At 45.6% G+C, this 17,084-nt stretch overlaps 1 protein-coding gene across 2 annotated transcripts; it reads left to right on the forward strand.

Moving 5' to 3' along the window:
- The first annotated feature begins 70 nt into the window (after nt 1-70).
- Nucleotides 71-16,785, forward strand: ndufs7 (NADH:ubiquinone oxidoreductase core subunit S7). Of its 2 annotated transcripts, XM_038778298.1 has the most exons (8): nt 86-213; nt 4,938-4,974; nt 7,951-8,019; nt 10,883-11,000; nt 11,547-11,726; nt 14,547-14,593; nt 14,682-14,770; nt 16,556-16,785. In XM_038778298.1, exons 1-8 carry the CDS (start codon nt 135-137, stop codon nt 16,651-16,653), a joined length of 717 nt encoding a protein of 238 aa, XP_038634226.1. In that variant the 5' UTR covers nt 86-134; the 3' UTR covers nt 16,654-16,785. The 2 variants fall into 2 exon arrangements, with proteins under 2 accessions (XP_038634228.1, XP_038634226.1); XM_038778300.1 differs by lacking the exon at nt 11,547-11,726 and having other exon boundaries at nt 71-213.
- The last annotated feature ends 299 nt before the right edge of the window (nt 16,786-17,084 follow it).

Consider the following 17,084-nt stretch of genomic DNA (forward strand, 5'->3'; position numbering starts at 1 on the left):
CAATTCTTTCCTTTTAAATTATTTATCGCGGGACGGATGGGGCAACCAACCACATTTGCCCCGATTCATTCCCTTCAGGACTGTTGCTTTAAATTATTTATTCTCCCCCTCGCCCCCCCCACAACCCGGAACCGATGTCCAGCTCCCGGGCGCAGGGGGGACACCATTCGGCGCTGCACCGCCAGCTTCCGGCCAAGATGGCGACGCTGGGGGGTAAGTGCGCAACCGGCGGCCCGGCTTCAACCGGCGGCGCGGGATGGCCGAGCGGCGGGGCTCCGGCGGGACCGGGCAGCCGGGACTGCGCTCGGCACAGGCGGCGGCTGCCGTTCCCGCTCCTCGGAGAGGGACAGGATGCCGGCGGCCGCGCCTGACCTTCAGCGGGTCGGGCTGCCCAACACGGTGAGGGGGCAGCCCGTCTGCAAACAACCATCCCGGCTCCAAGTAAACTGGAGAGAGGGATTCTGGACCGGGTTAAACCGCAGACAGGGATTCTGGACCGGGTTAAACCACAGACAGTGACTCTGGACCGGGTTAAACCACAGACAGTGACTCTGGACCGGGTTAAACCACAGGCAGTGACTCTGGACCGGGTTAAACCACAGAGAGGGATTCTGGACCAGGTTAAACCACAGACAGTGACTCTGGACCGGGTTAAACCACAGACAGTGACTCTGGACCAGGTTAAACCACAGACAGTGACTCTGGACCAGGTTAAACCACAGACAGTGACTCTGGACCAGGTTAAACCACAGACAGTGACTCTGGACCAGGTTAAACCACAGACAGTGACTCTGGACCAGGTTAAACCACAGACAGTGACTCTGGACCAGGTTAAACCACAGATAGTGACTCTGGACCGGGTTAAACCACAGACAGTGACTCTGGACCGGGTTAAACCACAGACAGTGACTCTGGACCAGGTTAAACCACAGACAGTGACTCTGGACCGGGTTAAACCATAGGCAGTGACTCTGGACCGGGTTAAACCATAGGCAGTGACTCTGGACCGGGTTAAACCATAGGCAGTGACTCTGGACCAGGTTAAACCACAGACAGTGAATCTGGACCAGGTTAAACCACAGGCAGTGACTCTGGACCAGATTAAACCACAGACAGTGAATCTGGACCGGGTTAAACCATAGGCAGTGACTCTGGACCAGGTTAAACCACAGACAGTGACTCTGGACCGGGTTAAACCATAGGCAGTGACTCTGGACCAGGTTAAACCACAGACAGTGAATCTGGACCGGGTTAAACCATAGGCAGTGACTCTGGACCGGGTTAAACCACAGGCAGTGATTCTGGACCGGGTTAAACCACAGATAGTGACTCTGGACCGGGTTAAACCACAGACAGTGACTCTGGACCAGGTTAAACCACAGGCCGTGATTCTGGACCAGGTTAAACCACAGGCAGTGATTCTGGACCGGGTTAAACCACAGATAGTGACTCTGGACCGGGTTAAACCACAGACAGTGACTCTGGACCAGGTTAAACCACAGGCCGTGACTCTGGACCAGGTTAAACCACAGACTGTGATTCTGGACCGGGTTAAACCACAGGCAGTGATTCTGGACCGGGTTAAACCACAGGCAGTGACTCTGGACTAGGTTAAACCACAGACTGTGATTCTGGACCAGGTTAAACCACAAACAGTGGTAAACTACAGGCAACACTTCTGGACCAAACTAAACAGCAGGCCATTATTCTGGACCAAATTAAATGGCAGGTAATGATTCTGGACCAGGTTAAACCACACAGTGATTCTGGACCAAGTTAAACCTCAGGAAATGATTCTGGACCAAGTTAAACCACAGACCATTCTAAACCAAGTTAAACCACAGACAGTGGTTCTGGAACCAATTAAACCACAGACAATGATTCTGGACCATTTGGACAAATGCGGATCACTTAAGGAAAGCCAGCATGGATTTGTTCAGAGAAAATTGTGTTTTAACTGACGTGCTGGGGCTTTTTAAAAGAGTTAATGGAGGGTTGGTGAGGGTAATACTGTTGATGCGTCCGGTACATGGACTTCCACAAGACGTTTAATACAGTGCTGAACAATAAACCTGTGAGCATGAAAGGGACAATAACAACATGAATACAGAATTAGCTGAGCCACAGAAAACAGACTGTTGTGGTTGATGCATGTTTTTAGGCTGGGCCCCTTGATAGAGGGGGGAAGGGGGCATAGATTTACGGTAATAGGCAGGAGAGGCAGATGGGAATCTGGAACCCACAATCTGAAAGAGTAGCAGAGGTGAGAACCCTTGCAACATTTGAGAAACTTTTAAGTGAGCACTTGAAACGGCGCAGCACACAAGGCTACGGACCAATGCTGGAAAATGGGATTAGGTGCTTGATGGCTGACGAAGGCATGATGGGCCTCTTTCAGTACTGTACGGCTATAAGGATTGGAGTGGAGTTCCCCAGGGGTCAGTGCAGGGACTCTTGCTTTTCCTGATATATATTAATTACCTAGATATTGGTGCACAGGGCACAGTTTCAATGTTTGCAGATGATACAGATCTCTGAAGCATTGTGAACATCGGGGATAGTGCAGCACTTCAAATAGATATGAACATGGCGGTGGGATGAATGGGCAGGTGACATGAAATTCAGTGCCAAGAAATATGAAGTGATTCATTTTGTTAGAAAGAACATGGGGAAACAGTACAAAATACGGGGTGCGGCTCTTTAAGGGGGGGGGGGGGGTGCAGGAGCAGAGGGACCTGGGTGAGTCATTGAAATTGGCAGGACAGATTGAGAGAGTGGGTTTTATTAATAGGGGCTTGTAGTACAAGAGCAGAGAAGTTATAATGAACTTGTATAAGTTGCTAGTTCAGCCTTTGCTGGAGCATTGCGACCTGTCCTGGAAATGATGTGCACACATTGAGAACAGTTTAGGGATACTGTGAGAGTGCAGAAAAGATTCACAAGAATGGTTCCTGAGATTAGGAACTCAAGTTATGTAAATAGATCAGAGAAGTTGGGACTGTTTTCCTTAGAGAAAAGAAGGCTGAGAAGAAATTATATAAATTGTATTCTCATGTATTCAAAATCATGTGAGGTCTGGACAGAATAGATCAGGAGAAATTGTCCCCACCGGTAAAAGGATCGAGAATCAGAGGTCACAGGTTTGAAGCAATTGATAAAAATAAAACAATAGTGAAATGAGGAAAAATTCTTCACGCAGTCTGGAATGTTCTGTCTGAGAGTACGATATATGTGCACAAATCACTAAAGGTAGCAGATTGAGAAAATTGCTTAAAGGGATATATGCGATTCTGGGATTTATAAATGGGGGCATCAAGTGCAAAAGAAAGAAAGCTTTAATGACCTTTGTAACGCCTTGTTTTGGCCTTAACCAGAATATTGCGCCCAATTGTGCGCTGCACTTTAGGGAGGAAGTGATGTTTTACAGGGGGTGCAGAAAATATTTGAAAATTGTTCCAGGAATGAATAATATCACTTCATTGAATAGATCGGAGAAGCTGCAGTTGTTTGTTCTCCTTAGAAAAGGAAAGATGAAATGAAAATCACTTATAAGTAGGCTTCAAATGAAAAAGCACTAGTTGCCACGTTCCGGTGCCTATTCAGGAAGGCTGGTACGGGAACATGCTACTGGCCTGCCTTGGTCTGCTGTCAAAGCCAGCAATTTAGCTGTGTGCTAAACCAGCCCCAACATTGTGAGGATATTAATTACTACAGATGCTGGAATCGGAAACTAAAACAGAAAATGCTGGACAATCTCAGCAGACCTGACAGCATCTGAGGAGACAAAACGGAGCTAACATTTTGTGTCTGGATGGCTCTTCATCAGGAGTCAGGACTCTGTGAGATTTGATAGGGGTGTTCAAATTCCCAGTGATGCCGACAGAGAAAGAAACTGTTCCCATTGTTTACGCAGCAAGTGACAACAATCTGGAATACTTTCCTTCACTGTCACTGGGTCAAAATCCTGCAACACCCTCCCTAACAGCACTGTGGGTGTACCAGACCACACGGGCTTCTGCTGTTCAAGAGTCAGCTCACCCCCAACTTCTCACGGGCAGATAGGGGAGACAATAAATGCAGGCCTAGCTAGCAAAGTCCACATCCGGTGAAATAATAAATTGTCTGGTCTGCTGGAGACAGAGTTAATGGTAGCTTTCAAAAGCAAACGGTTAAGTGCCTGAAGAGACAAAATTTGCAGGGTAATGGGTAAACAGCAGAAGAGTGAGACTAACTAAATTCCTCTTGTAGAGAGCCAGCACCGCCTCAGGGAACCAAATGACGACCTCCTGTGCTGTTCATATAAATAGTCAAGCTTCCATTTGTTGCAGCTGGATCTTGTGTCCTGATTCTCATGTTAGACTGGTCAAGCAGGGTAGTACAATGGGTAGCACTGTTGCTTCACAGCACCTGAGTCCCAGGTTCAAATCCCGGCTTGGGTCACTGTCTGTGCGGAGTCTGCACGTTCTCCCCATGTCTGTGTGGGTTTCCTCCGGGCGCTCCGGTTTCCTCCCACAAGTCCCGAAATTAGGTAATTTGGACATTCTGAATAATCTTTATTATTGTCACAAGTGGGCTTACATTAACACCGCAATGAAGGTACTGTGAAAATCCCCTAGTCGCCACACTCCGGCGCCTGTTCGGGTACACAGGGAGCATTTAGAATGACCAGGCGCCGGAATGTGGCGACTATGGGCTTTTCACAGTAACTTCATTGCAGTGTTAATGTAAGCTTACTTGTGACAATAATAAAGATAATATTAACTGTATTCTCATAGTTTATAAAGACATTGGGTTACTACCAGCTATCCAAACTATATAATGTAAGATGGATAAATATTAACGATATGCTATTTAATAACAGGAATGGATGGAATTGTATTTCTTGTTTAGATTGTTACTACTAGGTTTTCATTTTGTTAAAACTTGTTTTTTTGCAGCTCTGCGCCTCGGCAGATTTGTATCCGCTGTCTGCAGGTAGGTCCACAAGCCTCACATTGCTTCGCAAAAGTTGTTATCTCTGGACTAAAAAGCTTAAAAGTTTAACAGCTGCCTCTTGGGTTGAGAAGGGTTCGGACAGTTGTGGGATTAGTTCAACTTGAAACCACAGCGGGTGGGACCTGCTGCAGTTAGAAATTTTAAACTCAAATTAAAAACAGACTGACTAGCTAAATTTCTTTCTGGATCCAGAGGTGAATTGTGGTAATTTGAAATAAACAGAAAATGTTGGAAATGTCAGTCAGCATCTGAAAGAAAACAAAACATTCTAGGTCCGTGTCTTGGCATCCTTTTAACGGTATTGATTTTGCCTTCCCAGTTGTCATAGATTTTGTGGGGGCAGAGTGTTTGACTGACTGCTCTCAATTCATTCCCCCATGTTTTGCAAGAGGATCGTGCTGTCAGCTACTTTCCTTTTTTTTAAATTTAGAGTACCCAAATTATTTTTTCCAATTAAGGGGCAATTTAGTGTGGCCAATTCACCTAGCCTGCACATCTTTGGGTTGTGAGGGTGAAAGCCACGCAAACACAGCGGGAATGTGCAAACGCCTCACGGACAGTGACCCAGAGCCGGGATCGAACCTGGGACCTCGGCACCGTGAGGCAGCAATGCTAACCACTGCACCACCGTGCTGCCCTGTCAGCTACTTTCATTTTGTCCTGGCCTTTTCCTCTGTTGAGTGGCAGAATTGCAGTCGATTTATTAGAGATGGAAGTGGTCAGATGGTATTTGAAACAAAGGTCTTGCCTGAAGTCGTTAAAACTGTCACAGTATTTGCATAATATCAAATTGTACTTCAAAGCTGTGAAAATTGAATCGAAAAAAACCAGTAAATTGGAGCCAGAAATGTTGCCTCTGCTTCTCTTTCCACATTTGCTGCCACACCTGTTGAGTATTTTCAGTTTGTATTTCAGAAAACAGGCATGTTTTGAATGAAAATATCAATACTCTAAAGTCCCAGGTGCATTAAATGAAAGGATTCTAAACTCTTAAATGACTAGCTGCTTGTTGTTCTTTGTGCCCAACTTTTAAAAGATTTAACAAGTATTTAGCAAACACTAAAAGCTCTTATAAAGTACCAGTTACTTTCTGTCCCTTCCCTGCTGTCCCTCTTCTAAGATGACCACTACACCAGTTTACCAAGTAACCAAATGGATAATGTCAAGTATGGAATCATGGGACGGCACAGTGACACAGTGGTTAGCACTGCTGCCTCACAGCACTGAGGACCCGGGTTCGATCCCGGCTCTGGGTCGTCTGATGGAGTTTGCACATTCTCCCCGTGTCTGCGTGGGTTCCACCCCCACAACCCAAAGATGTGCAGGGTAGGTGGATCAGCCATGCTAATTGCCCCTTAAAATAATTGGGTACTCTTTTAAACAATATATATTAAAGTGTGGAATCAGAACTATTCTGTGGGGTAGGAGATAGGTATATGGAATTCTGGGGTATGTTTCATGGTTACCATACAACAGGAAGATTAAAAATGCATTCTGAATAATTGACTGAAGTCTAATTAGCTTCTGCTCTCCTTTTGGATTTTTAATTTTCCCAATTAAGGGGCAATTTAACGTAGGCAATTGACCTACCCTGCACACCTTTGGGTTGTGGGGGTGAGACCCACGCAGACACAGGGAGAATGTGCAAACTCCACACGGACAGTGACCCGGGGCTGGGATCGAACCCGGGCCCTTGGCGCCGTGAGGCAGCAGTGCTAAATAAACACTGTGCCACCGTGCCATCTGCCTTTAGGAATTTTTTTTTTAAAGTCTCAAATGTTCTTACCGGAAAAAAAAATTAACAACGTCTTCCTATACAATAGTCCCAAGGACCTGTAGGTGAGTGGATTGGCCATGCTAGGTGTGGTTAGGTGTGGCGGGGAAGTGGGCCTTGGTGGGGTGCCCTTTTGCAGAGTTGGTGCAGCCTCAATGGGCCGAATGGCCACCTCCTGAACTGTAGGGATTCTATGAATCTATAAACTTATTGGTTCAGGCCTCACGGTATTTCAGCAACCCCTCACTCTACTTTATGTCCAGTATCACGGCATAGTGGTGCGCACTGTTGCTTCAGCGCCAGGAACTGGTTTGATTCCCGGCTTGGAGTGGAGAAATTGTGTGGAGTCTGCACGTTCTCCCTGTGTCTGCATGTGTTTCTTCCGGGAGTTGCGTTTTTTTCCCACAAATGACGAAAGACGTGCTGTTAGGTAATTTGGTCATTCTGAATGCTCCCTCTGTGTACCCGAACAGGCGCCGGAGTGTGGCGACTAGGGGATTTTCACAGTAACTTCATTGCAGTGTTAATGTAAGCCTACTTGTGACACAGATAAAGATTATTATCAGTGTCAACCTGCATTTATGTAGAAACTTTCACATCCTCAGGATGTACCACAGTCCTTCACAGCTATTGTTATGCAGGTAAGCAGGGCAGTCAGTCTGTGCACAGTAAGATCCCCAAATAGCAGGTAAATGACCTGCTTCCTCTTTTCACCTTAAAGTACTCCCTAAAGCCAAAGCAAAGTACTGCGGATGCTGGAAATCTACGATAAGGCTGACAGAACTCAGCAGGTTTGACACTAACAGCAGGGCAGCCAGTTTCTGTGCAGAAAGAGAGAAACAAAGTTAACATTTCAGGTCATTAACTGAAGCGTAACTCTGCTTGTCTTTACACAGATGCTGCCTGGCCAGCTCAATATTTCCGGCATTTTCAATTTTTTTTTTAAACCGTGTGCTCGCTGTTTGGGAACCTTCCTGCTTGCGTTCCAGAAAACTGTGAATTGGATCTCTGTGTCTCACTTACCTGTTTCTTGTGTTTTTGCAGCATTGCAAACCACAACTTATTGTATCTCCTGAGAAACACCTCAAAATAATTTTTGTGAGATTAATATTTTGGACTTTTGTGACTTGGGTAATATCAAGAAAGTAACACTTGTTTAATTACTATCGTTTTATTTTCAGACCCAGTTCACTCCTTGCTAATCAATCACGGTGCCTCCAGCAGACCGCAGTGACAGAAAAGGCAGACAGGTAAGTTCAATTATTGTTTCTCACACATCCACATACATACCCACAAATTCGGAACAGGAGTTGGCCACCCGTCCCCTCGAGCCTACTCCGCCATTCAATAAGATCATTGCTGACCTGATTGTAACCGCAATCCCACATTTCTGCCTACCCAGGATAATTTTTCCCCCCTTGTTAATCACAAATCAATCTAGCTCTGCCTTAAAAATATTCAAATACTCCACTGCCTTTTGAGGAAAAGAGTTCCAGAGACACTCAAAGCCTCTGAGAGATCAAAATTGTCCTTGTCTCTGTCTTAAATGTGCAACCCCTTATTTTTAACCAGTGGCCCCCTAGTTCTAGATTCTCCTTCAAGAGGAAACATCATTTCCACACCCTCCCTGACAATGTGGAATTTACACTTTCTCCCCGTGTCCGCATGGGTTTCACCCTTGCAAACCAAAGATGTAGGCTTGGTGAATTGGCCATGCAAAATTGCCCCTTAATTGGAAAAAAAAGAATTGGATACTCTAAATTTATATTTTAAAAAATTATTGGCCATTACATAGTCCAATCTCCAAGAATATCTCAATAACTTCACAAATTATAACGGCACAATTTATAACATATTAAATAGGGCAGCACGGTAAGCACTGTGGCTTCACAGCGCCAGGGTCCCAGGTTCGATTCCCTGTTGGGTCACTGTCTATGCAGAGTATGCACGTTCTCCCCATGTCTGCGTGGGTTTCCTCCAGGTGCTCCAGTTTCCTCCCACAGTCCAAAGACATGCAGATTAGGTGGATTGGCCATGCTAAAATTGCCCTTAGTGTCCATAAAGATTAGGAGGGGTTATTGAGTTGGGGGGTTAGGTGGAAGTGAGGGCTTAAGTGGGTCGGTGCAGACTCGATGGGCCGAATGCCCTCCTTCTGCACTGAAATGAAATGAAAATTGCTTATTGTCAAAAGTAGGCTTCAAATGAAGTTACCCTGAAAAGCCCTTAGTCGCTACATTCCGGCGCCTGTTCGGGGAGGCTGGTACGGGAATTGAAACATGCTGCTGGCCTGCCTTGGTCTGCTTTCAAAGCCAGCGATTTAGCCCTGTGCTAAACCAGTCCCACTGATTCCTGATTTTCTCCCTAATATTGTATGTTCTATGTAAATGCCCTGGATATTTTGAACAGTTTCAATGGTTCACACCTGCCATAGTGGAGGCGGAACACCAAATTATGTCTGGAAATATTGAACATTAAATACTTGTGAGTTTTATTTAAATGGACATGCAAGCCCAAGATGGTGAAGAATGTAAAATTAGTCACTGATACTCTGACAGACAATGGAACCCACCCTGTTTCCAGACAAAGGTTACTTCTAATACATATAAAAACTAATTGCCATATCCGGTGGAGACAATGGGAGATAATGGAAGAGGAGTATTATCTCATCAAGAAATATCTTGTGCGTAATGTCTGAGAAGGATTTGAGGATTTCGCCTTCCAGGAACGACTGGGATATCAGCCAGCTGAAAGGCTGGCCCCGTGCGTGCGTATGTGCTCTCAGATTGTTGGATGTAAACCAAGGCAACAAAGGCCACAGCTGAATGGGAAACATGGACAGAGAAGAGACTGAGGAAGTACAAAATGGTGGTGCCAGAGAAGGAAGAAAGCCTGAAACTCCGAGCAAAAAAGTGGCTCCTATGACCAAGGAATGTGGCAGAAAATGACAAGTCCTGTCGAGCGGGCCATCCAACATGAGAGAAACCCACCCCAAATACCAGCCCACAAGGGCAACCCCACCCCACATACCAGCCCTCAAGTGGAACCCACCCCAAAACAAGCCCACAAGGGGAACCCACCCCAAATACCAGCCCACAAGGGCAACCCACCCCAAATACCAGCCCACAAGTGGAACCCACCCCAAAACAAGCCCACAAGGGGAACCCACCCCAAATACCAGCCCACAAGGGCAACCCACCCCAAATACCAGCCCACAAGGGGAACCCACCCCAAATACCAGCCCACAAGGGCAACCCCACCCCAAATACCAGCCCACAAGGGGGACCCACCCCAAATACCAACCCACAAGGGGAACCCACCCTAAATAACAGCCCACAAGGGGAACCCACCCCAAATACCAGCCCACAAGGGGAACCCACCCCAAATACCAGTCCACAAGGGGAACCCACCCCAAATACCAGCCCACAACTCCTCCATTTATGGTGGAGCCATCCTCCATTACCAGTGCCCTTCCAAGAGAAAATGGGAACACGGTTTAAGGTTTAATCCCAATAAAATATTTGTTTTTATTAACGTTCAATTTAGTAGTCACATTTTATCAAAACTTGAATAGAGTGGAGATTGAAAGCAGGAAATACTGGAAATGCGCAAGAATTCAGTCCACATCAGAAAGAAGAAAAACTCTTTCAGTTTGATTGTTGGGCCTAGCTTGAAGCATGTGCAGTGTTTCTCTTTAAGATGCTGACTAAACGGGAAAGGTCATTCCCACTCCTTCCGTAGGCCATGCATGACCACCTCAATCACCCACATAACCATTCTTTTTTTTTATATGAATCAAAGAGATCAACTGAATCTGTCCAATCTCCAAGAAGACCTCTATAACGTCACTGTATGAGCGGCAGGATAGCACAAAGGCTAGCACTGTTGCTTCACAGCTCCAGGATCCCAGGTTCGATTCCTGCTTGGGTCACTGTCTGTGCGGAGTCTGCATGTTCTCCCCGTGTCTGCTTGGTTTTTCTCCGGGTGCTCTGGTTTCCTCCCACAAGTCCCGAAAGATGTCCTTGTTAGGTGAATTGGACGTTCTGAATTCTCCCTCCGTGTACCCGAACAGGCGCCGGAGTTATTTGTTATTTGACTGGAATTATTTGTTTGCAGCTTCGCACTGGCAAAACAGACCAGCAGTGATGTCGCCACCAAGAAGTCGTTACTTCCCAGCAATAAAGGGGAGTATGTCATCACAAAACTAGATGAGCTGATAAATTGGGCGCGGCGGGTGAGTGCTGCATTTGCATTGGTCTGTGTATGTGGATATGCAAATAAATACAAATAAATATTTTAAAAATAAATTTAGAGAACCCAATTCCTGTCCAATTAAGCGGCAATTTAGCATGGCCTATCTACATACCCTGCACATCTTTGGGTTGTGGGGTGAGATCCATGTAGACACGGGAAGAATGTGCAAACGCCACACGGACAGTGACCCCGGGCCGGGATCGAACCTGGGTCCTCAGTGCCGTGAGGCAGCAGTGCTAACCACTGGGCCACCGTGCCGCCTACAAATAAACATATATGTTTGTTAACTAATTGCGTTTAAGGATGAATTTGGCTATAATGTACTCGAGTGCCTTTTGGGGACACCAATAACACCTTTTAATACACCACTGTTCATCATATTCAGTGGTAGTAAAGCCTGCCGTTGTAACGTCTCCCTTCATCCATATTCTGTTGGCTGTACATGTCACAAAGATATTTCTGAAATTATTGATTAGTAGTAGGAAGCATACGTGTTCAAAGGGATATTTATTTTGAATGCTTTCAGAGTTCTTTGTGGCCCATGACCTTTGGGCTTGCCTGCTGTGCCGTCGAAATGATGCACATGGCAGCGCCCAGGTATGACATGGACAGGTTTGGGATCGTCTTCCGTGCCAGTCCTCGGCAGTCGGACGTTATGATTGTGGCTGGTACTCTCACAAACAAAATGGCTCCAGCCCTTCGAAAGGTAATCCAACGGCTATGTTTTTTCCTTTTAGCACAAATTAATATTAAAATATTACAAAAGGCCTCAAATAATGAAGCTAAGACAGAGAAAGCCGGAAACGTAGAGCAGGTCATCTGGGTTAGCACCTCTGGTGCGAAAAATTGACTTTCCAGATCAAATCCTGTCATCAGTATTGTCCAGTGGGTACAACCCAGAAACATTTTTTCCCACATAGCTGATTGACCTGCCGTGTTTCCAGCCTTTTGCTGTTTTTGCTCCTCTTAAAACAAGTTGTGCCTGAAATTATTTTTATTGGTGAAGCAATTTGTGTTCAGTAATAAGCCAAGGATGTCTGAAGATCTGTTATTTTGCATACAGATTTTTCTGAAACGCTAACCCTGCCATCAGCTGTCTTAATAGCAAAGAGAGATTTTTTTTAATGCCTTGTGAAAAACAAACTATCTTAAGAGCTGCAATGTTTGTTGTTGTTTCTCGTCCCATATCGAGTGGTAGAGAAGACAGACTTTCATCAGTTCACATAGCGGGGTTTTTCCTGGAACAGGTTGCTGACCTGTTGCCAGAGGCATATAGCTTGATAGGTGCTACTCCACATCGAGCATGGCTGACCAGGGGTATACCAGCAATTACTGCCTACCATTAGCATAGCGGAAGGATTTTTGATACTCAACCTGTTGGCTGCGTTATGAACACGCCTCTTTCGTCATCAAGTCTTGGGGTGGGATTTGAACCCAGGGCTTCTGGCTCCGATGCAGGGATGGCTCCCCACTGCACCACACACACACACGGTGGCACAGTGGTTAGCGCTGCTGCCTCACAGCACCAGGGACCCGGGTTTAATTCCTGGCCTTGGGTGACTGTCTATGTGGGGTTTGCACGTTCGCCATGTTTCTGCGTGAATTTCCTCCCAAAGTTCAAAAATGTGCCGGTTAGGTGGATTGGCCATGTTAAAATGTCCCCACGGTGTACAAATATGTACAGGCTAGGTTGGGTTATGGAGATAGGGCAGGGGAATGGGCCTAAGTAAGGTGCTCTTTCAGTGGGTCAATGCAGACTTGATGGGCCGAATGGCCTCCTTCTGCACTGTGGGGATTCTATGGTATTCCTCTATTTTAAGACCTCCCAAGTGCTCCAATTTGTTACTCAAATGACAAGTATAATGAAAAACTGGACAGAGAACATACAATGCAGAAGGAGGCCATTCAGCCCATCGAGTCTGCACCGACCTACTTAAGAAGCATCGCAACAACATTATATATATTTTTTTATAAATTTAGAGGACCAGTTCATTTTTTCCAATTAAGGGGCAATTTTGCGTGGCCAATCCACCTACTCTGTACATCTTTTGGGTTGTGGGGGCGAGACCCACGCAGACATGGGGAGAATGTGCGAACTCCATACGGACAGTGACCCAGAGCCGGGATCGAACCCGGGTCCTCGGCACCGTGAGTCAGTAGTGCTAACCACTGCCCCGCAACAGCATTTGAAAGTTTCTTTTTTACAAATAAGTTAATTGAATTATATTTCTCACAGGTGCATTGTAAATATAAGTTTTAAAAGCATAGTGGTTAGCATCAATGCTTCACAGCTCCAGGGTCCCAGGTTCGATTCCCGGCTGGGTCACTGTCTGTGTGGAGTCTGCACGTCCTCCCCGTGTGTGCGTGGGTTTCCTCCGGGTGCTCCGGTTTCCTCCCACAGTCCAAAGATGTGCGGGTTAGGTGGATTGGCCATGCTAAATTGCCCGTAGTGTCCTAAAAAGTAAGGTTAAGGGGGAGTTGTTGGGTTACGGGTATAGGGTGGATACGTGAGTTTGAGTAGGGTGATCATTGCTTGGCACAACATCGAGGGCCGAAGGGCCTGTTCTGTGCTGTACTGTTCTAAATGACACCACCATTTAATTACCATCAGAATAAGTTCAATCTGTCAAGATTGGCAGCTGCACACAAACTGGCATTGAGTCAAGTGACTCGAGCTGCATGTTGCAGACCCCGATACTCATCTTTATTAGAAACACTTTTGAGTAGCATCTGGTGTGATAATTAAGCCAAGCCGAAGTCTGTCTGCTGCTACAGCTGTCAGGTTGCTATAATTCTCCTCTAGGAGGTCTCTGAGAGAGTACGGTGCTTCCATTAACCAGTATTCCTGCCCCCTCATCAGTTTGGAATGATTGATGCCTCGCTGGCAGCTGTATCTGGATGTTGGTCAGGTCCAAGTTTGGTCTACGTTGTGAGGCTGCCTATTACACAATAGTTACAGCACCAAGACAAGCTATTTATTCCCAATAGTCCCTGCCAGTGTTGTAGACTTCATATGAGGCTCCTCCTCCTCTACTTCATCAAAGCTTATCAGGACAATACTTTATATTCTTCTTCAGCTGCCGTTCTAACTTCCTATTAAATACCTCCGTTATTCATCTCAACAACTCTATATGGTGATATCTTCACATTCTTGCCACTCACGGAGTAAAGACATTCCTTATTTATTGATGACACCTAGCTTTGGACCCTGCGCAATTGGAAACATTTTCTCCAAGTCAACCTTTCGAACCCAGTCATAATTTTAAAGCCCTCGGTTAGATCGTTTCTGAGCCTTCACTTGTCTGGAACAAGACAGCCCGGCCTGCTCGTAGCCAGCCGACTCCCTAACTCCCAGTTTAGGCTCACTCTGGGCGATTGGCTACTTTGACAAGTTGCTGCAGGCCGGCAAACTCTGAAGAAACAGGACTCCAGCAAGGGCCAGCAACATCAAATATTTACAAAGAAACAAGCTATTAACACGGTGTGAAGGTGAATTCTCTTTTACTTTTATTATTGTACCTTGCAGGTTTATGATCAAATGCCTGAACCTCGCTATGTTGTCTCCATGGGCAGGTGAGCAGACCATTGGGTTTTGCAGCACGTTTAATAGTTTGAGCACCAAACTGCGGGCAACATTTTAACACTGATATTGTTTTTACAGCTGTGCAAATGGCGGTGGTTATTACCATTACTCCTATGCCGTGGTGAGGGGCTGTGACAGAATTGTGCCAGTGGATATTTATGTCCCAGGTGAGTGCAGGTATCCAGGGGAAAATTGCTAATTTGCCATTGCCAGCAGGGATATGGAAGCACAGCGGTTATGTTACTGGACTAGCAATTCAGAGGCCCAGATGTGTGTTCAAATCCCACATGGCAGCTGTGGAATTTAAATTCAACTGATTAAATATGTCTGGAGTTTGTTTTTTTTAAAAGGTGGTATCAGTAATCGTGACCACAACCAGATTGTAATGAAAGGTAATGGTAAGATTGTAATAAAAACCCATCTGATTCACCTTTAAGGAAGGAAATTATGCCGTTGTTAACCCAGCCTGGCCTATATGTGACTCCAGACCCACGGCAATGTGGTTGACTCGTAACTACCTCCTGAAATGGCCCAGCAAGCTACTTAGTTGTATTGAAGAAGGCGGTTCATCACCTCCAACACTGTGTCGAGGGCAGTTAGGGCTGAGCAGTAAATGTTGGCCTGGTAACTAATGCCCACATGCTGTGAATTATTATTTTTTTGATATTAATTGTCCAGTTAAATATTTGGTACAGTGTATCAGACTTTCCGCTGTCCGGTAAGAAGATAGGAAAATGAAGTCACAAACTGAACTGGTGCCTATTGAATAAATGCAGTGATCAAGATAGAGCAGAGATAATTATTTCACTCACCACTACCAACCAAGGGCATTGCTCAATGATGGAATAAAGTTAAAAGCATGTGACCCAGCAGTGAAGACTGTAGGGTGGGTCGATGGGGGAGGATTAGTTTGAATTAGTGAATTAACTCCCTGAAGCCCAACACCCCTGTTGGCTTAGTTGACAAAGTGCGTGCATAGCTGAGAGCCATGCAGACCAGGAAGTTCCAGATTTGATTTGCAGTCGTGTTAGCTGATCTCAATTGGGGTTGTCCAAAATGAACCTTTGGATTGGTTTGGGGAAAGTCATGCAGGGATACAGTCTCCTGTCGGGCTCCGCATTCAGCTCGTTCCTCTGCTTTGTTTTCAGCCCCACAAGTGTTGAAACTCAGATTTTGTAGTTGTACGATGTAACGGTAATATAAATCTTGTTTCTAAAACTACATTGTTGTTCATTTATCCTATGACAACTCCTGCCATGCACACGGGAACTTATCTGCTTGTTTGACCTCATGGGAATGGTGGGGATGATGATTCTGGCCTGTTCTCTTGTATGGCCTTAGCCATGGCAGTATGCACCAGTGACTTGCATTTTGAACCAGCTTGTGGACTAGTGGTCCATGGGCCACACCGGCAGCACGGTAGCACAATGGTTAGCACTGCTGCTTCACAGCTCCAGGGTCCCAGGTTCGATTCCCGGCTTGGGTCACTCTGTGCGGAGTCTGCAGGTTCTCCCCGTGTCTGCGTGGGTTTCCTCCGGGTGCTCCGGTTTCCTTCCACAGTCCAAAGATGTGCAGGTTAGATGGATTGGCCGTGCTAAATTGTCTCTTTGTGTCCAAAACGGTTAGGTGGGATTACTGGGTTACAGGGATAGGGTGGTGGTGTGGGCATAGATAGGGTGCTCTTTCCAAGGGCCGGTGCAGACTCAATGGGCCAAATGGCTCCTTCTACACTGAATTCTGCGATTCTATGAACTACTGTACTAGAGGGCTTCTGGTTTCTGTGAAGATGGGAGTTGAGAGGAAAAGTCTTACCTGAAACCCAAAAACCACTTTTATGTTGTACAGTTACATCTCCGTCCTCGTTAAATTTATTCAAAAGTGTTGCCATTCCCTTTAATTGTGATTACCTAAAATGTGATCTTGGCTAAATGCCATTCTGCCTTCTATATTAGGCTGCCCACCCACAGCTGAAGCACTTCTCTATGGAATTCTACAACTTCAGAAGAAAATAAAGAGAGAAAGGAGGTTAAGCATTTGGTACCGGAAATAATTTTACGGTATAATTGCAACTAGTATTTATGGAGCTTGTGGGCGTTGATGTGATTCTTTGGTGAAAGAATAAACTCTTTATGTTGTGATATACGTAAAAACGTCCTATAAACTTTAATTTTAAAAAGTTGAAGCATTTCTTCTGGCTTTCATTTTGTTTTGAATGTTACGTTTTTGATTAGTGTGAGAATTTTGTAAGACTGCATCTCCACTGTCTTGTATGCAACTTTCCATGGTTCTGACGCTGTTTTCCCCTCTTAACGTTTCAAGTGTCTGCGTGGATTTCAGCAGGTAATGATGAAAACAGCTCCTAATAACTTGTTTAAATCACATTTGGCACAATAAAACTTCCTTTGCATCGATTTATTTTAAAAGGTACAATCCTCCTCTACCACCACCTTCTGAGAATCTGCAATAAGCCAATCTCTAGCA

Source organism: Scyliorhinus canicula, chromosome 18, assembly GCF_902713615.1.
Source record: "Scyliorhinus canicula chromosome 18, sScyCan1.1, whole genome shotgun sequence".
Lineage (NCBI taxonomy): Eukaryota > Metazoa > Chordata > Chondrichthyes > Carcharhiniformes > Scyliorhinidae > Scyliorhinus > Scyliorhinus canicula.